Below are 21,799 nucleotides of genomic sequence, written 5' to 3'. Positions count from 1 at the left end.
TTGTCCTAAGGATGTTGAAAGATAACTGTTTTCCTACAGCAGGCTACTCACTAGGAACTGAGAGGCTGCATTTTTCTTATCTACTGCGATGGCCAAACCACCACTCTTCTAGTGACCACAGTTCTAGTGACCAGGCTTTAAAATAAAAGATGCTGAATTTGGAAAACATGCAATACTGATTATTTGTAACATGGAAATCATGCTGTGCAAAAGAACACTACACAGAAGGTGGTGTCTTTCAAGGTCAGAGCTAATATAATGTGGTCTCACCAGATAATGACATGTAGTTAGCTCAAGGGGCTGTTACCAATGTTAACACGCTTTTTTCTCTAGCAATGCAAACATTTAACAAAACTGGGTAGCTGTAATCCAAAGGCAGTAATAGTCAAACTGGAAGTACAACCATATGTTACCACCAAGGGAAACTATTACTGGAACAAATAAGATATGAACAAATAACTTTAACCAGACTGACTTTTTTCTTTCTGTTTCTTGATGTAGTTGTATAAGGCACACCATCCACAACACCACTGCACTAAAGTCAGTAACAAAAGGTCAGACAGCCACCAAAGTGTCTGATCCCAAACGTGGCAGTATGATTCTTGCCCTTTAACAGAAGACATAAATTGAGATTCTGCAGCCCAATTGCCACTACGTATCTGAAGCTACAACCTTATCAGTTATGACTAAGTTAACACTAGTGCAAAATGACAGATGAAATCACTCTTGATTTGTTCTGACACATTTACTAGTTACTGAACAGGAAGAACAAGATACTTAAAATTTCAAAAGTGTAAGGCTGTAATAATGATTTAGGTTAAATGCAGTTTGATACATTTAAAGTCAAAGTAAAACTGAAGCAGGAAAATACATTTAATAAAAGTTGTGTTCAGTCAATACTTGTCTTCATCCTTCACCTTGTTTTGGAATCAGGCATTGCTGGGTGCCTAGTGTGAGAATGCCCAAGACACTGACATTTAAATGATCTCTCTAAAAGGTCACATAATACTTTTTGAAATGAGACAATAGCTGTGTCTTTGAAAAATCAGATGTCATGTAGCATTAAAGTGCCCATGAGCACCCCATCTGATGCATAGACCCACAAGGGCACAGGACTTCATCACCAAGCTGTGCAAAGCATGCATTAGCTTCAATTTTTTCTTTTATCACAGAGGTCTGTCTTCAAATCTCTATATACATGGAATTCTGCCTGCTAATAGCTACTCTGGTGCACTGTACTCTGTAGCTAAGCAATTGCAAACAAGATATAAATCAACCACCATTCATTACAAATACTCTGTAGTCCCGTTTTTACCAGAATAGCAAATTCTACCTGTGAATTTAAACACCAGGACACACAGCTTGAAATAATCTGTCAAGTCGTCACTTCCAAACGTTAATTATTTCAGGCAACTCCATCATCATAAGAAGCTCACTGTCCATTTTGAACCTAGTTAGGTTTTCTTTTCTCCTTCAAGTTCCTCAGATTGGATGGCTGTTTCCAAGCTAAATTTATCTTTATTGAGCTTATGTAAGTGCCAGCTTTGTCCTTTTCTTCCTCTCCTGAGTGTTCTTCCTGCAGTGCTTCTGAAGAGATGTTATATCTCCTCTCAGCATCCGTTTTATTACACTAAGCAAGCCAAGTTGTCTTGGCCCTCAGTGAGAAATGTCCTCTCTTCCCTCAGCTGTCCTGTAGCTGTTCCCTGAGCCCAGCCCAAGAAAGATGTGTTTGTTCTGTACCACGAGGATGAAACTGTACAAAGTATCCCAGAAAAGTGTACACAGTAGTACTCAGAACTTTTCTGTACACAGAAAAGTTACACAGAAAGTGAAATTACTGCCTCCTTGGTACTTCTATGCCTATTACACACAGAAACTCTTTTTTTGCTCTATGCTAACCAGTGAGACATCATTTCGCAGCAAATGTTTTTAGTATTAATCTCTACCTGAGTGACCTCTGGTTTCTTTTACTTATTTGTTTGTTTGTTTGTTTGTTTATTTTTGTATGGCTGCATTTCACTGCAAACCGGTTCTCTGGTGTTCAAGGTCAACCAGTTTTCCTCCCTGATATTCTGACTTTCCCATTCCTGGGCAATGTACTTCAGCTCTGCGTGTGCTGCAAAATTCATTAAAATGCTACTGTGACAGGCTAGGTTCTGGTCCCTACGAAAAACCCAAAATAAAACCGATCATAAGTCCAACCCTTTAGAAAGTCCCTGTAGCAAGCTCTCCCTGGTGGGTTCCCCCCTCTTGCATTACAGCATACTGCTTCCCCTTTGCCTTGTGGCACTTTTTTTAATTGCCATCTCCTCCGGCTAAGTGACTGCTTCCTATGTGGCACAGGTGAGGGGCTCTTCTGCAGTCCGGTTACATTTGCCATACAGAACTTCCTTCCTCTCAGACTATTCTTCAAGCTTCCCACGAGCTCCTTTGATAAACAGATACATTTTTTTTCTCCTATTTTCCTGTATCTTTAACTACCTGTTCTGGTGACAAGTGCCCTGTAAGCTTTCTAGGTCAGACTAATGAGCGTGCAGCGGCCCAGCCACTCTCCTTCTATTGATGTTATATACCTTTACTGCACTCGCTATTTCCCCGTGAGGCCTGCTTCACCTTATTGCCTCTAGGGATAAAACCCAGGTGCATGAAGCTAACAGTAACGCTGCTCTCTGCTTCCTATATATTTATTTCTATGATATAGAAAGAGAGACTTGCTTCTGGCAGTGACTCTTTGTGCCTTGTGCAGGTGGTCTGCGATGCCCAGCTCTTGGCAGTGACAACTGAGGGTGCTGAAAGCGATCTGTCTCCTTGCTCACCTCGGGCTGGTGTCTAAGTGCCCCTGGGCCACAACACTGGCACAGTTTTAAGAGCTTGCTGGTCCCCCTCCAATACCCCATGCAGCAAGGTGGACAAGAACCTGGGAGCAGCAACCCCAGGAGACAGAAATGTCCAACTTGGAGTCCAGTGCCCTTGAGAGGACCTTGGGGAACTTCCATCATGTTGACTGGCAGGTTTCTTGGAAGCAGCCTCTCTGGTAATAGGTGAATCTGCCCCAAGCAAAACTGAGAAAGCTGACACTTCACTTGCCCTGTGGTGTCCTGGTGAGCAAAAAAGTCCTTCAGACTTAACAGAAGGCAGTGACAGCTGGTTATTACGGGCCCTCAATGTTGTCGTGACTCACAACAAAAGGTAAGGTACTGAGAGGCCCTGGTACTAGGGTTAGAAGGAAAAATATTGACAGAAGACCTCCTAAGGGACAACTATTCATTTTGTGTCTTCTTCCCACTTGGGTTTCTACCTATGTTTATAGATACATTCCAGTATATAGTACATATATAGTACATTCTATCATCAGTGGAAAATAATCATTAACAAAGACAGCCTAATTTCTTTTAATATTCCAAATTTTCTGTTGTTCTATTAGGTGGATCTGCAACGTGCTCTGACATGCACACTCACATTTTCAAATGAGGTTTGGGAGAAAAACAGAAGGAACAGTAATAATAATGAAAAACACTAATGGAGCTAAGCAAATTTAATTCCAAAGCTGAGGACACAATGTAAAAAGGTACCAGTAAGGGACATAAGCTGTCCTAGCAGCAATCCCAGCCTATTGATTTTTTGTGAAGGATCCATTTGTTTTTGAGCTTTCTCCCGGAGGATGCCGTTTAATTCTGCAGTAATCATGCAGCATGAGCATGTGTTGTGCTTCACAGATAATGCAAAGCAAAACAATTTGTTCACCCTCCTGCTTTAACTGGAAGGCATTGCCTTTTTTAGGACAACAAGAAAGGACTGCTATATAAAGTTTCTAAGATGATAACAATAATCAAGCAAGAACAAATAATCTCTGAAGAATACAAGAACCAGTTTCTCTTAGCTTTTCCAGGTTTTTGATGGGATCAAAAGCAGTTGATTTATTTCAAACAGCAAGGGATACTGCTTATGTGGAATTTCTTTTAATTTAAGAAAAATAAAACTATGCAGACTGGGCTTCCAGTCCCAAATCTATTCCTACAAAATGGCACTGCTGTTCAAGCTAAATACAACTACTTTAGGAAGAATCACGTCTCTCATTTCTTTTATGCACTACTTTTCTGAACTTTAATTATAGGTAAGACTATGAATGAAGACTAGAAAAAAAGAAGACATCTTAACATTTGCCTCATTGTAAATGATCTTACTGAACTGACTGGTGTTATCAGTTTTGGGATTGCTTTACCAAAATCCAGTCTGGGAAATGCTCACAAACACCGAACTGAGATAATGGTCTCCAGAGCAGGAAGGTGTGTACTAGCTCAGAATTAGTGCTTGACACATTTTTATTTAAGTTCAGACTGAATACAAGTGTAACCAAATAGACCAAGGATAGCTGTAGAATTAAAATAAGCTAAATATTTTTAAAGCAATAAAAATCAAGTGGAACGGTTTATTTCAGTTTAATACTAATGACCTATAAAATGTCACAGAAATTGAAGCTGAAAAAAAACATTAGAATTTGGAAAAAAAATAAATTAGAAGTTTTAGACATCATTTAATACAAAGAAATATGCTGGGACTACAAGAGGTCAGAAGCAGAGGCAGGAAAGAAAAATAAGCTTTCATTTAGAAGAATGTAAATGGAAAAAAGGTCCAAACCAGAAACTCTATTTGATGGCACAGACAGACTCAGAAAGGAGCTAGTGCCAAGAGACTGTGCTTAGAAAAGGCGAAAAATATGAAACTAATCTGCAAGCAATGCGGTGGCATGGCATGCAAGGCAACTTCTACCTGCGCGCATGCACAGGGATATTGCTGAGGGCATGGGGAGGAGGGTCTCCCAAAACCAACAAAAACAAATCACAGCCTCCCAGGGGTCCCGGGACAGAGGTAGATCCTCTCCTTGCTGCTGGGGCTGTGTGTGAACACCTGCACCACTTCACCACCTTCCATGGGGGCAGCCAGGGCTGTGCTCTGAAGAGCGTAAGGTCTGTGGGTGCAGGTGACTTCACTAGAAACTGAAGATACGTATTCTCCACATAACAGGCACAATCCATTTGTTTTAACCATTCTGTGACATCACTATCAATGAAAATTGCAAGAGATAGCTTCATACCCTATCTCTGAAGACACTAAGGTGGCACCAAGCCCATGTCATCATGGCCTTGCAGTGCTGGTCTGAGCAGGCCAGGTTTTTGGGCTCTCCACCTCCTTCAGCAATGCAGGCTTGCAAGAAGAAAACACTGTGAGAGTGCTCTCGTACACTCCACCAGAAAACTTTGATCTGTGGTTCAGAAAGCATGAGTCTTTCCCAAACTAACATCTGTTGAGCTTTCATTGCTGATTTTAATACAGCTCTCCCATCCATCTTTCTATTCTTCAGGATGACAAACCCTCCTGAACAGCTACTGTTCCACCAGAAGATAAGCATCTTTGTAAACCTCCAGATGTCACCTGCTGGCATCACAAGCATTTTCTCTGTTTTTAATCTATTTCTTAACGCACCTGGAAAATGTGCCCCAAGCAGCACTGAGCTAGCAATGCCAGTGGATAAGGTTGCTGCTAAGGTGGCAAAGCAGGGTGTTTACTTTCACATATTTGTGAAGGAGATAAATTATATATAAAGGAAGTGGAGTGTCCTATTTTCTGCTTACTTATATTATTTGTCCTGACTGCTCTTTGTTTTTATTATTTATTTTTTCCATCGGAATTTAATAATGCTACATCTTCTGCATAAAATAATGCCTATGCAGAAAAGGTGGGGGGGTGGGGGGGGAAGCCTGAATGAGAATGTGACTAATATATCCAGACTCTGCTAATCAAGATCATAAGAAAAGCACGGAAAACCTTGTTTTCTTCATGTGTGCCTAATGGGCAGGACCTCAGACATATACTATGAGGCACATTTTGAAATGAGAATGTCATTTCCAGACAGGTGAAAAAAATTTACCTCATCTGTAAAAACAGCAATTGATATCTGCTTGGTGTAGATACCAATACCTGCAGAGCATTTCCAATTTCTATATACTTCTAGAGAAAGCAAAGCTTTCAGCAGTGCATTTCCATCATTAGCAGCCTCTTTAGCATGTAACTCAATCCACACGGGGTGGTCAGACTACCTGTCCTCACTGCAACTGGGTTCTTCAGAACACTTTTTGATTTCAAGATTCTCAGCCAGACCTCAGAGTGAGAAAAATATTTGTGGTCCAAAGCTTGTTGTTTTACCCTGCTTTGCAGCCTGATTCTGTTCAGACCATTTTCCCACTTTTAAGGGTTTGTTTGTTCTTTATATATGTTTTTTTCAAAGATAAGATTATCTTTTAAAATTACCCATGGGTCTTCAAACACTGGACCCCCATGGCTCACGGATGCCATGAAATGTCACTCACAGTGAAGGCAAAATGAAAGAATGAAAGAAAAGACCAATCTCCATGTAAGAACTTTCAGACATCTACATTAGTACATGAAATGAGAAAGAGATCAGTAAGGTGTGGTATGATTCATGTCCAAGGACATAACGATGACTCTGCAAAACAGAGTGGCAACTGCAAACTGCATATTGGAAATGGCCCAGGGTCCATGCTAGCTCTCAAACTCACCATGCTAAAAATGGGAGACTGCAAACAACCTTGTGTCTATGCTTTGGCTCACACCTAGCATTTTTAATTTACTAGTACATCACTTTGCTGACAATGTGGGATACATAGACTTCTTTACTAGAGAGTCTGATCCTACATATAAAGAGTCAGATCCTGCAAGAGCTTGTATTTATGCTTCATTATATGACTTATGGGTAGACTTCAATGGTGCACAGTATCAAGAACACGCAATGAGAAAATATGTGGCCTGATTTCTATAGTTGAAGGAAACTTTCATTACAGAATGTTTTTTACTGTACATCACCTAAGAAATACATCAGGGTATAAATGCTGATTGAAAATAAGCATTTACATAGCTGCCAAGATTGGAAGTATAAAAAAAAAAAAAAAAAAAAAAAAGGCTTCTGCAACTTAAGAACAGAAGGGGACCTGGAAAATAAGTTTTGCCTTCCACAAAACATCAAACTGTGTATTTAAAAAAAATTCTCAAACAAAAGCAATTAAAATGAAAAAAAAAAAAAAAAAAACCTGTTGTCAAGGTTCACATAAAAGCTGGATGTTACTTGATTCTGCTGAAATGACCTGGTAACAAGATACAAAAATTCCACAGATCTAAAAAATATTTTTTGTTTCCAGTGGTGCACAGGAGTTGCAAAATCTGGCCCTGTGCAGTTACTGGTCAGATCTTCTCTAATTAGGCATTGACTGGTCATCAAACCAGTAAAGAAGAAACAAAATAAAACAAAACAAATAATCAACCCCAAACAGCATTTTCCATGGTATTACAAAAGACAGGAAATAGGATAGACCTTCGGCATGGCATGTATGTCCAAAGTCAGTTTAGCTTGGATAGAAATGCATGGGTTGAAAGACAGATGGGCTTGTAGGCAAAGAACTATGATAACAACCTAGGCACTTGGTTTGAGGAGATGTTTCATTCAGTAGCACAGAGTTCAGCACCAGGCAGGGGTTTATTTTACGTAGCAGTGTCATTTAGCCCCAAATTTTCTTGTAAGATTTATCCTATCAAGTTTAAAGTGACAAGAACCCTGCAACCAATAAAAGGTGAGTGTGAATGCACATGTGTAAGGGACAAACAGAAACACTCTGTGATATATCTGTCATCTGTATTACTATGAAGACATGCATGGACTTTATAAAGTGCTCAGAGCAAAACAGAAGGCTGTAAATTTAATAAAGATGTACGCATAAAAAATCCAAATCAGATTTATACAGTGCCACGACTGTCTTTGGAAATATGGTGCCGAGCATGAAGGTCATTTAAGCTAGAAGCAATGTGCAAAGAACAGTGCAGGTTTGCAAGCACACAGCCTTCTCCAGCATGGGGAAAGGACCTTTTCCAATGACCTGTGCCTGGAATTGCAGAGTCAGATTAAGACTAAAAATTGTTAAAAGGAAGTGTAGAGATCACAAGAGCTCTGGTTATGATGCATCCCAAGGAGGAGAGGGATGAGAATAGCTACCAGACCAGCCTTTTCCCAGATGCAAAACCATCTGCTAGAAGTAAAAAGCTTGGTGTCCTGTCATGCTCTGAGGCTGAGGTTTGCTCTTTCATCTTCCTTGTTTGGAAGCTGGAACTGCTGTTCTCCATTTTGTAGTCATACAATTTCTTAAACTAGAGGGTATCTCAGGTAAGACTGGCACACACACACACACAAACATGAACATCCAGATAAAACAGTGTAGCTGACAAACCCCTTTGTTTAGCAATCTCCATTTGGCAATGCAGCTCACCTAACTGGTACAGAATCCCAGACTGCAAACAGGAACAACACAAGGTGCCTCTGTAGCATCTTGTAGAAGTTAATCTCATGGCATTTCACAAAGGATTGCTGTGTCTGTGTTGCAGGTGGGAAAACCTGAGGCTGTGAGAAGGCAGCCTGAGGCATCGGGGCAGGCAGCTTCTGTGGAGCCTGGCCCAGAGCTGCAGCTGTGAGGCTCATGCCCTCCCTGAGGGCAGGAGGCTGTATTCAAGCCTGCTGGCAAGGCAGAAATGGGCATGGCCATCTTTGTGAGGGCATGGAAAAGTCATAAATACTATCCTGACCCAGCAAGGGGAAAGTTCACCCTCGAAAAATGTACCCTAATGTCTTCCTAATTACATGCTGAGTGGAAGGAGGCACCTAGGAAACTTGGGAGCTCAGAGACAGACTGTGCTGACAGAGGAAAATGTGTTAAAAGACACGTTCCCAGAGTTAGGGCAACCAAGCCACTGTCATATAGCCCTGCCTAAGCACGGTACCTTGGCAGGTGACACTATCCTCCTACACAAACCTGGTAACACGATCCTCCAGATTCAGTTCCCTTCACTACCACAGAGACATTATAAAAAGCTGAGAAACTGTGGGGGAGTTTTGAAAAGAACTTCAAAAAACTTCTGTGGGAAATGCATTGCCTGAATTTTTGGGGAAAGATTAAAAGCTAAGTATGGACTTTATTGCTTGACTAAGCAATAAACAAGGAAGTGTGAAAGCACTCTACAAAGATCTGAAGCAGATAGACACCCACGACAAAGAGAACAGACTTCTTTATCAAAAATTAGGAAGGAATGTAATTGCATTCAATGGTATTGCACTAAAAGAGGGGAAATTAAAACTGATTATGAAAGAAAAAAAATGTCTTTCTGACAGTGATTTATTAGTCTATGGTTTAATCTCCCAAGAGGTATGCTCCTATTCTTGTTATATTTAAAAATGGTACCAGATGAACAACCAGTACATTTACAAAGCAGAAAAATCTTGTCCTTAGAGAAAAATGGGCTGAATGACTTCATATCTTTAAACCCTCAGATTGTATATTTTGCTGCATTACACATACTGAATAATAATAATAAAAAAAGCCTCCAGCCCCCACTAAATGTAGGCTTGGAAACCTTAAAACAAATGAATTATCATTTGATCCAGCGTTGTAAGTATTTTCCAGTGGTTACAGCTGTTGCAACAAACAAGGCAAAGATTTATTCTGTAAGCAATTAAACACGCATTATACACAATGCATTGTTTCCCCTGGCTTGCCAAGAATGACAAAAACGTGAACTGTTCTAAGCTTGAAACAGACCCTGCAATGCAAGCTTGGGCTAGAACAGTACAAGAGCAGGATTGGGCTGCCAGGCTTTGTAAGATAACATTGACACATGGTTGAATAAATAAAATTGGTGTAATACAAAACATGAAGTTGAGCCTAGGAACCCACCTCTACGAGACTGTGAAGACATGCAGTTCTTGTTTTGATTTAAAAGACAACTGCAACCAACACTTGCTGTGAAGGGTTTTCACAGGTTCTTCAGTGTAGGTTGGAGGTCTAGCACATTTCAATTCACCAGTCACTTTCTCTGGAACTCAGTCAGAAGAAAAACCTAAAAGCAGACTAACTTCCCATTCTCCACCACAATCAGCCCACACTGAAGTTAAACTGCACCTTTACCTTTTGTGCAAAAGCAGAGCAGAGACTACTCAGTAGGAAACAAGGTCTGGAAGAAAAGGCCATTCCCTCTTCCCTTGCAGCCACGGTGGAAGGATGGACAAGCCTTGCCACACCAATGCACCAGGAGTTACTTAACACCTCTTTGCAGCGTTGCTACAGAAGCTTAGTGCCTAATCAACCTCTTTACAGAATCAAACATGACATCTCTGTTCTCCCTACAAATTTGTCATCTAGAATTAGATTTCTATAAAAAACCCTTCATACAGTGTTACCAAAGAAAATAAAAGGTAAGCTCTTAATATGTTATTGTAATTCCACATGCTAACATTCTTCACCTGTTGCTAAAGCAGAGTTAAAGGGCAGAATATGGATTTGCAGAGCCAGCATTATGTCCTCAAGTCCTCAACAAGTGCTATTTTTCAACCAAACAGCTAATGTGATGGACAGCTTAATTAGTGCTATTAAAAAAGTTTGATAGTGTAAAGTCACCTCATGTTCATACACACTGAGATGTGGTTTGGGGTAAATGTGGGATAACAACTGGATTTAACCTTCCTCCTTAGCGTAGACACAGAGAGGTCCACTGACAGGATATCCGTGGCACATCAATTTGCTAATATATTTCCTATCTGTCCTTGTAGTGCCCTCCTAATGGTCAGCTCTACAATGGACTTTATCTGCAAGGTCTTTCCTAGAAGACTCGATGTCTTCCAGCAGAAGCTGCACTGAGACTAGAATGGGTCTGTTCCTATTACAGTATTGAAACATCAAGTCCAAGCTATTGATATTTTCTGTTTGGTTACACAGACACAGGAAGCCAGGACAGGGAACAGGATGGCCTTTACCCTCTTCCATGGCACAGTAAATTTACCCTTTCATTTTATGCATTACAGTTTTCAATGCTGGAGCATTCCTAGCTTTCTGCTAGCTATACATGCTTATTGTTGATTAAGAATATTGTTTTATGGACACCCTGAAAAACCTTTCCAACATATGGTGTAGATAATATGACTGATTTTAAGTCTGGCAAGCCAGGAACCATAAATCCTTTTGAAAACTAATTGATTTGCCCAGAACTGTTTTAGTACAAAAATGTTTTGAATATCCTCCATACATTTTTTTTATCTGCCACTCATTCACAAGTATTCCAGACAGTAAGGAATCATTGATTTATTTCTCTCATTGTCAATAGTTATTTAGGATCTTTCCAATAAGTTTCGGGATGAGTTTCATTTCCTACTTGTCCAATAGCACAGTTTTGCCACTGACCAGTAAATCATGAACTCTCTCTCACTGGAAATCAATTTGTATTTGTGTTCCTCCATAGGTTTATTTAACAGGAATTGCTTGACCCTAACTGACATTTGAAAAGCAAGGAAAAGATTAGCTTTCTTATTGTTTGTTTGTTTTTGTTTTGTTTTTAACTTCCACAGCTATGTTAGGGCTATAAACTGATTATGAACTGGGAAGCAGCATGGACATGTAGGCTGAGATGGGACAGACAACCATCATGAGTCTTCATGTGTTCTTGCACTTGGCCAACTACACTAGCAAGATCATGGCCCACAGCTATGTAACAGGTTCACTTCATTCATTTAATAAAAAACAAAGTCGCCATTCTGTTGGTGTCAGAAAACTGCCAACAACTGCAACAAACCTGCTGCCCTTATTCTTTATTCTTACACGCTATGTAGTTGTTTAATCTCACTACTAACATGGTTGTGTGCTTCTTGCAATTTTCATCTTTCAGTTTGCTTCTGTAATATTTTCCAAGAAATCAAGTTGATGCTGAATAAGGCTTTTGATAACTACCACAAAAATAAACTTTTTTTTTTTTCTTGTACAACATAGTACCACCTTGTACTGCACGTTAGTCTTTTTCTGTTCTCATCTTTGTATCTCTAACTTACCTTAGAAAAGTAGGAATTTCCTCTTTGGGTCACTAACTTCCTCAGGAATTCTTAAAACAGTTAAGTACTGCTGACAGGAAATGCAATTCTTCAAAACCTAAAGCTGTTCTAAATAAGCAATGCCTTTAAAGTCTTGTTAAAGTCTATTATTTGGGACAGGATACTGGGTTTGAAAATAACATGCTTGCGTTTGTGTAATCCTTTGAAGTTGTAAAGTGCTACATTTTCTTGTCCTTGACCATGGCCACAAGTTTGGTGAATTTTCAAACAGTGTATAACACATCATTTGATTAAAGATGTAGCATTTTCAGCAGGAATTGGACATCGACAGGATTGCTGTTATGTTAAGACAGATTGATGACAACATCCTGCAAGGGAGCCACATTTTAACTGAGCTGTCAACAATTCAGAGACAGAGAAGAACAAATGGCCAGTTCTCCACCATGCAGTTCAAACAACAAAACTGCCAGGCACACATGCTTGCAGCTGGGAAAACACAGACGCTAAGGTCTATTTTGTTTTCTGATTAAAACAATTGTCTTATCAGTTGAAGTCTGAAAGATTCCAGTAACTTCTGTGTACTTACTGGGCCTCACTTCTCATTTTGGTATCTTCCTTGCCAGAAGGTTTGTATTTCCCTGGCTGTAATTGAATTTCTCACCCATGCTTCTGGCTGACTCTTTTCACCTTTGATACGTCCCCAAATCCAGGCCTACTAATCCTAAACTTCACAGTCAGGTTTTGCTAAAAGAAGCTGATGTACTGGAATTGCCCTATTTTTGCTTTGTTTTCTAGACTCAGTCTTTCCTACTTCATGCTATATTGGGTTTACGTTTTAGTCCTTCTCTCCACATCATGCCACAACTCATCTGATTTCACAAATCCCCTTGATTCCCTTGTTATAAGTGCTTCCTTAATTTCCATTCTCCCTTCTTCAGTCCAGCTGAAACTGCTTTAATCTTGCTGTAATGAGCAAGTGACACTTGGATATCTTCCTGGTAAAGACGGAAGGTTTCTTCTCGCTTATCTTTCATGATGTAACTGCTTAGTTTGATATTGTCAGTCATCCAGATTTTTTATTTGTTCTTAAACTTTCAAGAATCTGCTTGTTTGGGTCTTCTGCCTCTCTGACTACTGCCTTTTGACATTTTTGCTGCCCTCTCTCTCTCTGTGGACTTACCTCTTTGGCTGTATGTGTTTCCTAGATGCAAATGTTGGAATGAATCTTTTAATTAGGAACTTAATTAGCTGCCCCTGGAGCAGACAATGCTGCTGTGAAAGTGTCTGTCCAGACGTGCCTTATCAACCCAGGTATGTCAGCATCCTTTTCGTTGAGCTATCTGACTTCCAGTGTTGCTTCTTTTGTAACCTTCACTACCTTTTATTCTGCTCTGAGTACTAGGAGAACTGGAACGTTCCTGCACACTGCTTCCTTTCTTCATCAAACCCTGCTGAAGGACAGGTTAGGTCTGTGAGATGAATTAAGCAGCAGAGTGAGGCTTGCTAGGTACTTGGGAATCTTCATTAAATGGAAAGTATTGCTTCTTCTCATATGAAATTATTCTGAGATGTTCATGTCTCAAGATGCACTGAGGCACAACCTCTCCTTTTAATATTTCCCATTTTATGCTGCTTTTTAGAACACTGTAACACCTTCCAAATTAAAGAAGAAGTACATAGATAGATCCTCTACTGATGTAAAATTGTGAAAGGAATGTTAAAGATTTGGGGCAAGTTTTATCTAATTAGAAAGGAATTAATTACTTCTGTCCTGAAATATGAAACTCCGGCTGTTAATTTTATGAGGATAATATGCCTTAAGCAAGGCACAGAAACAGTTTTCTGAAAGAACTTAAGAAAATAGAAGTTTTCTCATATAAACTGTTATGAGTTTTGCACATTGATGGTATTTATAAATTTTTGTTTTTTTTGCTGTCTAGTTTGGACAGGAAATCAAAATTTAAATCAGAGAAAGAGTAGTAGAACAACTGATAAAGCTTCCACATGTGTAAATTCTGGCTTCTTCACTGTGAGATCTATTTCACGTTCAATCAATTTATTAACCAAGACATTCCCCCTCCACACCCCATTCTTCTCCTTTGTACCCCCAGCAATTTACCAGGATTCCTTCTGTGGATTATCTAAAAGCAGGGAAGATGTTCATGCATCATTATCATGCCTGTTGTCACATTGGATATATTTTACGGGTTTTCAGGCAGAATATTTTGTCTTGGAGACAGAAATGAAATGTCTATTCTGTGAAACAAGTGATGAGCTAAAACAGAATCACAGCAGCAAAGGCTCCTGCAGCTTCTGGGCTGGATTCAGTCCTGTGGACGGTGATAAAGAATTAATCATCCTTTATGGTCCTCATGAATCTGGTGACTGAATCTTTTTGCTATCGTATTAACTCTTACAAGGAAGTTTACTTATTTACATTTTAAAAAATGCTGCCTGATGCTGCATTATTTATGCAAACAAATCTGCTAAAAAGGAGGAGCCAGTCACTTAATACAGAATGACTGTCTTTGCATGAGCATCACAATCAGTTTTAATTCTGTACATTTTAATTCTCTGATTGTGCTTTGAATATTTGGCATTATCCAAGTATCCAACAGTTTAAACGTAGTGTTTGAATCGGTCAACATTTTTTGCATGAGAAAACAATTACATTTTATTAGTCTGCCTGTCGTGTCTTACCCCACTCTGTGACCAGTGCTCTTTGATCATAAATGATGAAGTGTAGCCTGGATGTTTAGTGGAAAGCCATTTCTTTGTAAAATTCCACTATGGATCAAAACCCAAAGTTCTCTCCTTTCCATTCATTTCTTGAAGTCTTTATCATTCAAGAAATGTTGTTACAAACAAGCAAAAATTACTTAGAATCTAACACATTGATACACATTTTGATGCTAAATTTATCCCAGTGCTTCTGTTCTTCTGTTTAACACTACATGTATATCAGTTTTGATTTATAATTCCCAAATAAGCAAGGATTGTTATTAATGTCATGTGATGTTTCCTATTAATGAATTACACTAAAAAGAAAAGAAAAATAAAAGCAGATATGCACGTTTACATATGTATGTATATATATGCAAAAATGTGTATGTAAATATATATTTTTTAACCTTATAACTTTGTATATATGTATGTTTGTACACATATATGTTACAAGTTTTCCTGGGGCCCTTGTTTCCAACAATGATTTAAGTCAAAGTTCCCAAACATGGACTTCATTTAAGATTAACGAAAGGATTAGTAAGGCAATAGCAATTTACTGTTATAAAAGTATAACAAATATATGCTCGTACAATAAACTTATAATAATGGTTCTAATTAGCAAACGGAATCCAACATTTTCCAGTTGTCTCATTAAAATGAAATTAGATGCAGAGTTGGGAATTTTAATTCAAAACATTCACCTTTACTGTTCGAGTGTGTTGCTGAATGAGTTCCTAGATTATTCTAGTAAATGTCCCTTCTAATGTATTTGTAAAATGCGGGGTCCAGTCTTGTTAACATTCCCTTTCAGAGAGACGACATTGGAAGAATTTCACTTCAGAAGGAAAAGGGAGATTGTATAAAATGACTTCAAACAAGCAAAGATTATTTCCATGTGCAATACCGTAATTTAATTTACATTCCTACATCTCAAAATAATTGATGTTGTATTCTTAGTAATTACTGAATACCGACTTGCTAGAAGCAAGATTCCTCAGTTGAGGTAACTGCACTGAAACCAATGGTGGAATGAAATTTTACATTTGTGAAGATATGGAAAATTCTCATCACCTCCTTTAAGGTGTGCAACCCAGGGCCCTGTCTCCTGACAATGCTTACCTCCCTGTTAGCAGCTGTGTAAGTAACCAAAGGTAACTTGTCTTCCTCTATTTCACACAGAGCATTTGTTGTGAAATACTATGCCCTTGGAGTAAGAAATTATATCAAGTTTGAGAAAAAAAAAAAAAAAAGAAAAAAGATTGGAATACCTCAGTGCCTTGTATACCATAAACTAATATTTCTAAGGCAACACAATGAAGAAAAATGAAATATATTTGTTTGAGAAACAAGCACTTTAAGTAATAATGTCAGGGAAGAATTTCAAACAAATTTGCAACTAAGTGAGGTTCCTGCCTAATAGCCATCCTGGGCTTGGTCCAGACCTTTTTTGCTTTAGGTCTGTGAAGTTTGAAGGAAAAGACAATTTTTAAAGATGTTCAAGGGAGACATTTCTCCATGTGGATACTCAGGTTATTTCAACAAAGTGCACAGCTACAACTAGAGGCTTTGGTTGTGAAATATCCCAAGACATGAGCTGCCAGCTATGCATACTTACCTGCTTCCGCACCATCACAGACCACCAGAGTATGACTGTCTTCTTCTAGCTGTGACTGGACACTTCTGAGTTGTTCAACTTGGGGTGGGTGGAGCTCGCAAAATAAGCTCCTGGAGTCAGCTCCACCCTGGAGCTCCCACCCCCAGGGAGTTGTATGACTTGGAAAAGAGCGTATCAAGGACCAGCAACACCAGCACATTGGATCTCCCCACTTCCCTCCAAAACCACCCTTGCTGCTCCCCCTTCAGCCTTCCTAGCCCCTTAGACCCACAGAGGAGACAGCAGAGGCAGAGATGGGCAGAGGATGTGGAGAGAGGTAGAGTAAATGGAAAATGTGAAGGGAACCAGCCTTGGCAAGCAAAAACTGCTAAATGCTGTGTTTAGATGCTCAGACTATTTTTGTTGTTGTTGTTGTTGTTTTGTTTTGTTTTTCCTTCACAGCTCTGCTCCCTTGCCCATTGTCACTTATCTTATATTTAGGCAGTTAATTACTCTCATATATCCATATGGCTTTCAAAACTGTCCTGTTTAAGATCACCCTTGCATCTCTTCAGTCTTTTCTTCCAGAGCCACTTTGAATTCTAATCCCACCACCCTGAGCCCCTTCATCTTACATAGGTTGCTTACGTTGCATGCCTAGTTTTACAAGGGCAAATGTGATTTTCATGGATACAAGTGTAATTTATGCATTCTATAAAAATAAATAAATAAATAAATCCCTTTTTGTTTCTCTAAATGGTACTGAAATGTGAAGTTAATGCAAAAACACAAGTACACGAAGATAATGAAGTATGTCTCTGCTAAGCTCAGTGGTGCGTCATTTGTGCCTCATGCAGAGTGCTGAACTAAGTAAAAACTTGATCTGCATCAAATGAAGTGAAGTTAACTGACTTCCTTGAAGATTCATAAACAAGAAGACTAAAGAGCAATGCTGCAATGTTGTTTGGCTGCATGGAGAGCAGGGAGAAATTTGTCCAGTCATTCTGGCATCAAGCTTCGAAGATGCAGCTGATCAATAAACTCAAGTGAACACTCCAAATTGCTTGCTTCAAATTTTTTTTTTTTTTTTTTTGAAAATTATCAACCAGATTTGGGTATACAAATAAATAACTGCCATGCAGATACCAACTCCACATATAAGAAAAAAACAAGGGAGTTAAACGTTTACACATATCTTGCACACAGTTTTCCAGGTAAGCCCCCAGAAGTAGCCTTGTCATGCAGAAGGTTATAAGGGAAAGAAAAAAAGCAGTGTAAAGGTCTTTCATTTTGTCTGATGCAAAATACCATATGGTTTTGCATGCTTCGTTAATGCTCCCTGCTTTGCCACCTACAAAAGCACAATGAGTTCAACCTTCAGGGGTCAGCAGTGCTCAGCATATCTCTGTGAACCAAGCTCAGAACGGCTGGGGGGACTGTTGGATAAGGGCTGAATATGCTGAATATTAATCACACAGTTTTAGATTGGACCATTTGTAATCTGAAAACTATCTAGCTATGTATCATCCCCCATCTCACTGAGATGTAAGAATGCTGCTAATCACCAGCACAGTTCTCTCTGAGAAAAAAAAAAAATTAATTAGTATTTCTTTCAGAGGGTGCACTTAGAGAGTATTCTTGTGAATCGATTTGCTAGAGTATAATATTTACTGTTTACTTATAGTGTTGAAATTAGATAAATAGAGAAGCTTTTTTGAGCTTTCTAGTGCAGAGAGTCCTGTGTTCTGAGTGATAACATTCATTGTTGGAAAGTCTAATGCTATCAGACTAGCTGTACGTCATCTGGAATCAAGGTTGCTAAAGCACCAGAGTTCTTGTAGTTGCACTGAAATACAAGCAGGCTAAAGAGAGGCTGCTTCACTGTCTTTTTTATGCCCAGTGGTCCTTCATACAATGTTCCACCTAAATTTTAGTCTTTGAAGATTACCCTCAAATTAGAGTAAATTAGAGCTCAGGATTTACTCACAGTGCAATGCTTTACTCCACTAGAAGCCTACCAATTTAAATGCAAAGGAGCACAATCTTTATGGTTTTATACTTATCTTGACAATGCGCTGTTTATGGATTCTTTTAGCATACATAGGCATACATGCATGCAAAGCCGAGAGGTTGAAGTGGAATGACTCAAACAGTGAGTCCTGTTACAGCATTAACGTGACTGCTATTTCAAGCTTTCTTACTCTTGTTAAGTAACAGTGGACTAACAAAAGGGAATAAGAATTGCGATGGATATGAAAATATAATGATGACAGTATAATAAATTACTGCTTACCATTTCCTGAGTGTTTGCAAAATCTGCCTCTTTCGAGCTACACTGCACCAAAAGCATTATAATATTAATCACGACAATACAGGGAATACATATTTGTATCAAAACCTACTTAAAGTAATAAGCATTCCTGTTCTCTAAAGACAACAACAACAAAAAATTAAATGTTTTCATCTCATTGAAACTGTACATGATACACTGGTAATGCTACTGCATATACAAACAGGTGTGTTTATATGTTTATACATGGTTAAAAATACAGCCTGAGCATTAGCACACTGTGTCTTGCATGTGGAATTTTATTGCATGTAGAATAAAGTGCTCTGCATCTAACTCAGAATCACAGCAATAACCCCTGAAGGTATTTTTATTTGACCTCAAATGAACACAAAAAAAGGAGCAGCCATTTCTTTGCTATTTCTGCAGCATCTGTCAAGGCACTGGCAGTGCAGCCTCAGTGCAGAAAGTGTTAGTGCTTCTGAAACATGTTATTAGTGTAAATCTTGGCCTGGACTTGACTTTATTTTATATTTAATGACAGAATGTCAAAACTACTTTGAGATGTATTAATGTAGTTGCTGGAATGAAAATACTTCTAGTCAATTAGTCTTTTGATCTAATACAGTTAGCTACACCACCCAGTCTTCAAGTACTGATACTCTTTTACACTACAATCTGTCTTACATCCATTATACGGTGAGATGACTTACCACAAGGGAGTAACAAATCTTGAATCCGGGTTTAGCCACAAAGTAGTCATCGGATTTGAAGGTTATCTTTATCTGATTTGTTCTTGATGTTATTCTTGGAGGTACTTCCTTGTGCCCACACCACCGTCCTCGTATAACCGTGCTGGTCTCTGATAAATCTTCCACTTCCACAAAGTCATACCTGGGAACCAGTTTGAAGGATTAATTTTTGCTGGCTCTGGTTACAGAAAGTGGCTGCAAATAGACAGAAGCGCAGCTGGAGATGCATAGACAACTGGCCCCCATTCTCCACTGCAAAGCATCAGGATAAATATTACAAATGGTGTACATGCCCACTTAGCACGAAACATACTAAGCTGCAAGCTACTGCCTGAGTGCTCCAATGGCTACTTCTGGTACTCCTGGAGCATGGCAGACAGTATTCTATACAATGTTGAAATAGTGATGTGAGGCATTTAGACCTGCTTGATACACAGTAAATACACGCATTGTGCTTCACGTGGTGGATAAATAATTTAGAGATCTGATAAAATATTATTTAAGGCAGGCTGCTTGAGCTGAGCAGCTGCAAGCATTTGTGAGCTTGCTGGTGGTCCCTGAACTCCCTGCAGCAGCAGCCGCTGGCTCCCGTCTACTGTGCTGCGGCAGGAGCCAGGAGAAAACGAAGATGCTGGGGGCACACAGGATAGTGCATGCTGCTGAAAGGTGATTTTTAGGACCTTCCTTGGAGGTGAAAGATGCTCCCGCTACATCACACCCTGGCCAGGTACAGCCCTGGTGCTCCTCAGCCCAAAGATGGCTCTGCCAGGAGCAGGAAACACCAAACCCCAGGGATGGGAGGACACGGTGATGGTATTTGCTACCGCTGCCTGCTTGTTCACGTGCTTGGGTCATTTATTGAGCTCATTTATTGAGCTGGAGAAAAAGAAGAAAAAGAACAGAGTCCTGATTTCACTGCATCTGTGAGAAAAACAGTCCCTCAATATCCGTGGAGCCAGAATTAGGCCCCACACATTGCAGCCAGCAAGGGAGAGGTGATGACAAGGTGGGCAGGCCGAGCGCAGGCAAGGGGAGACAGGGAGAGCTGCCATCCCCACAGCACGGCTAAGCCTTAAAACTTTGGAGGTCTTCACTCAGGAAAGGCTTTTATTGCCAAAGCATGTGCTCTTTCCAAAGAGGGAGTTTAATATCGTTAAATGACTCTTAGCAGAAATGTGGTATCAAAGAGCTCCCCATCCCCCGGGTCTGCGGACCAAGTGCCTGCCTCTCTCCCCACTTGTGGGAGTTGAATAGCTCTGTAAATAACAGACCTGCTTTCCTTTTTCTGCTGAGAGCCCATGTGAAAAAAATCCAAGCATGATGCAGCTTGAGAATATCAGCCCTGCTGCTTTTACATTCACAACCCCCAAATTACACAGGACAGAAAATAACAGATTCACCAAAACTGAATCACTACATCTGCCCAAACCCTGCTGAAGCAAACATTTTTTGTGACATTAGAAAGTTTAGTTCAAGACTGAGGTAAATTTGTCTTGGCCTCTCTCCACCATCCTCTGCCCAGGCCCCTGCTGTCTGGTGGGGATGGATGTGGTACCCCAGAAGAACTCCCCCACCGCCCATGCAAACGTCCTCTACTGCCCCTGGGCAGCACAACAGCCTCTTTGCTGAGCTGGTAGGCACAGCTGGGGCCATGCTTTGAGGTGATGTCAGCTCAAGGACATTTAGGATGCCCAAAGCCCATGGTGTTAACTCCTGCCCCAGGGCCCTGCAGGCCCGGCCTCTTGCCCTGCCACCTTCCCTGAGGCCCTGTGCCAAACAGATTGGCTCCTCCAGCAGCATCCAGTGAATACATTTCGTAACACAAGATGTTGTGTGGTTTTCAGTAGGGGATTGAATAAAACCTTGTAGGCTTTTGTGAAAATTGCCCTGATTGGCCTCCACTTCCTAAGGCCAGGAGCCAGAGCAGCTGCTAGCAAAAATGGGTCAAAGCTCTTCTAAGTAAGTTTCTCTGCTTTCAACAGCAAAGACTTGGCTGCAAAAACCATGGAAGTAGGTATAATTTCTGTTGTTTCTGTGCATCCACAGAGCCTCAGAGGCTGGGTAACTTAATTGCTTTTTAGAATCACCCTTTATCAATTACCTGTGGAAATGCTAACAGCACTTCTAGAAAGATCTGCAAAACCTGAAATATTTCCCCCTCTGAAACAGCTCTGCTAAAATGTACCTTTTCATTCCTCAGCCTGAATGAATTTCAATCAGTTCAGCCTTAACAGTATGCAAATTACAATAATTAGCATTAATGAAAAATTGAAAGAAAACACTAGGAACTTTCTGGAAAAAATCATAAAGTCAAAAGCAAGTACAAAAGGAATCTAAGGTGTAGAGACCCTGAATTACTTGTCCAATACGCACAGCATTCAAGCACATGCTCTACTCAAAGCATTCATTTCAATTAAAAACATGCCTTGCTGTCTCTCTAAAGCAGCACTGGAGGGATTGTCGGGGACTAAAGTTGAAGAAAAAAACTAGTTTTGAAAAACATATCAAGC

The 21,799-nt window shown here is 39.9% G+C and overlaps 1 protein-coding gene across 6 annotated transcripts in view; it reads right to left on the bottom strand.

The window, feature by feature from the left end:
- Positions 1-21,799, bottom strand: part of PDGFD (platelet derived growth factor D) — a 144,756-nt gene that overhangs the window by 36,773 nt on the left and 86,184 nt on the right. For 3 of the 6 annotated variants that reach the window (XM_040544145.1, XM_040544144.1, XM_040544147.1), the window contains exons 3-4: positions 19,251-19,431; positions 18,544-18,585 (exon numbers count right to left, since the gene is read on the bottom strand). In XM_040544145.1, the coding sequence (XP_040400079.1) occupies positions 18,544-18,585; positions 19,251-19,431 (223 nt within the window). The remainder of the gene's footprint in view (positions 1-18,543; positions 18,586-19,250; positions 19,432-21,799) is intronic. The other 3 variants (XM_040544148.1, XM_040544146.1, XM_040544149.1) reach the window with 1 other exon arrangement.

The sequence above is a fragment of the Cygnus olor genome, chromosome 1 (genome assembly GCF_009769625.2).
Source record: "Cygnus olor isolate bCygOlo1 chromosome 1, bCygOlo1.pri.v2, whole genome shotgun sequence".
Classification (NCBI taxonomy): Eukaryota; Metazoa; Chordata; class Aves; order Anseriformes; family Anatidae; genus Cygnus; species Cygnus olor.
Note: the sequence above shows the minus strand (reverse complement) of the source record. Positions and strands in the feature narration are given on the sequence as shown.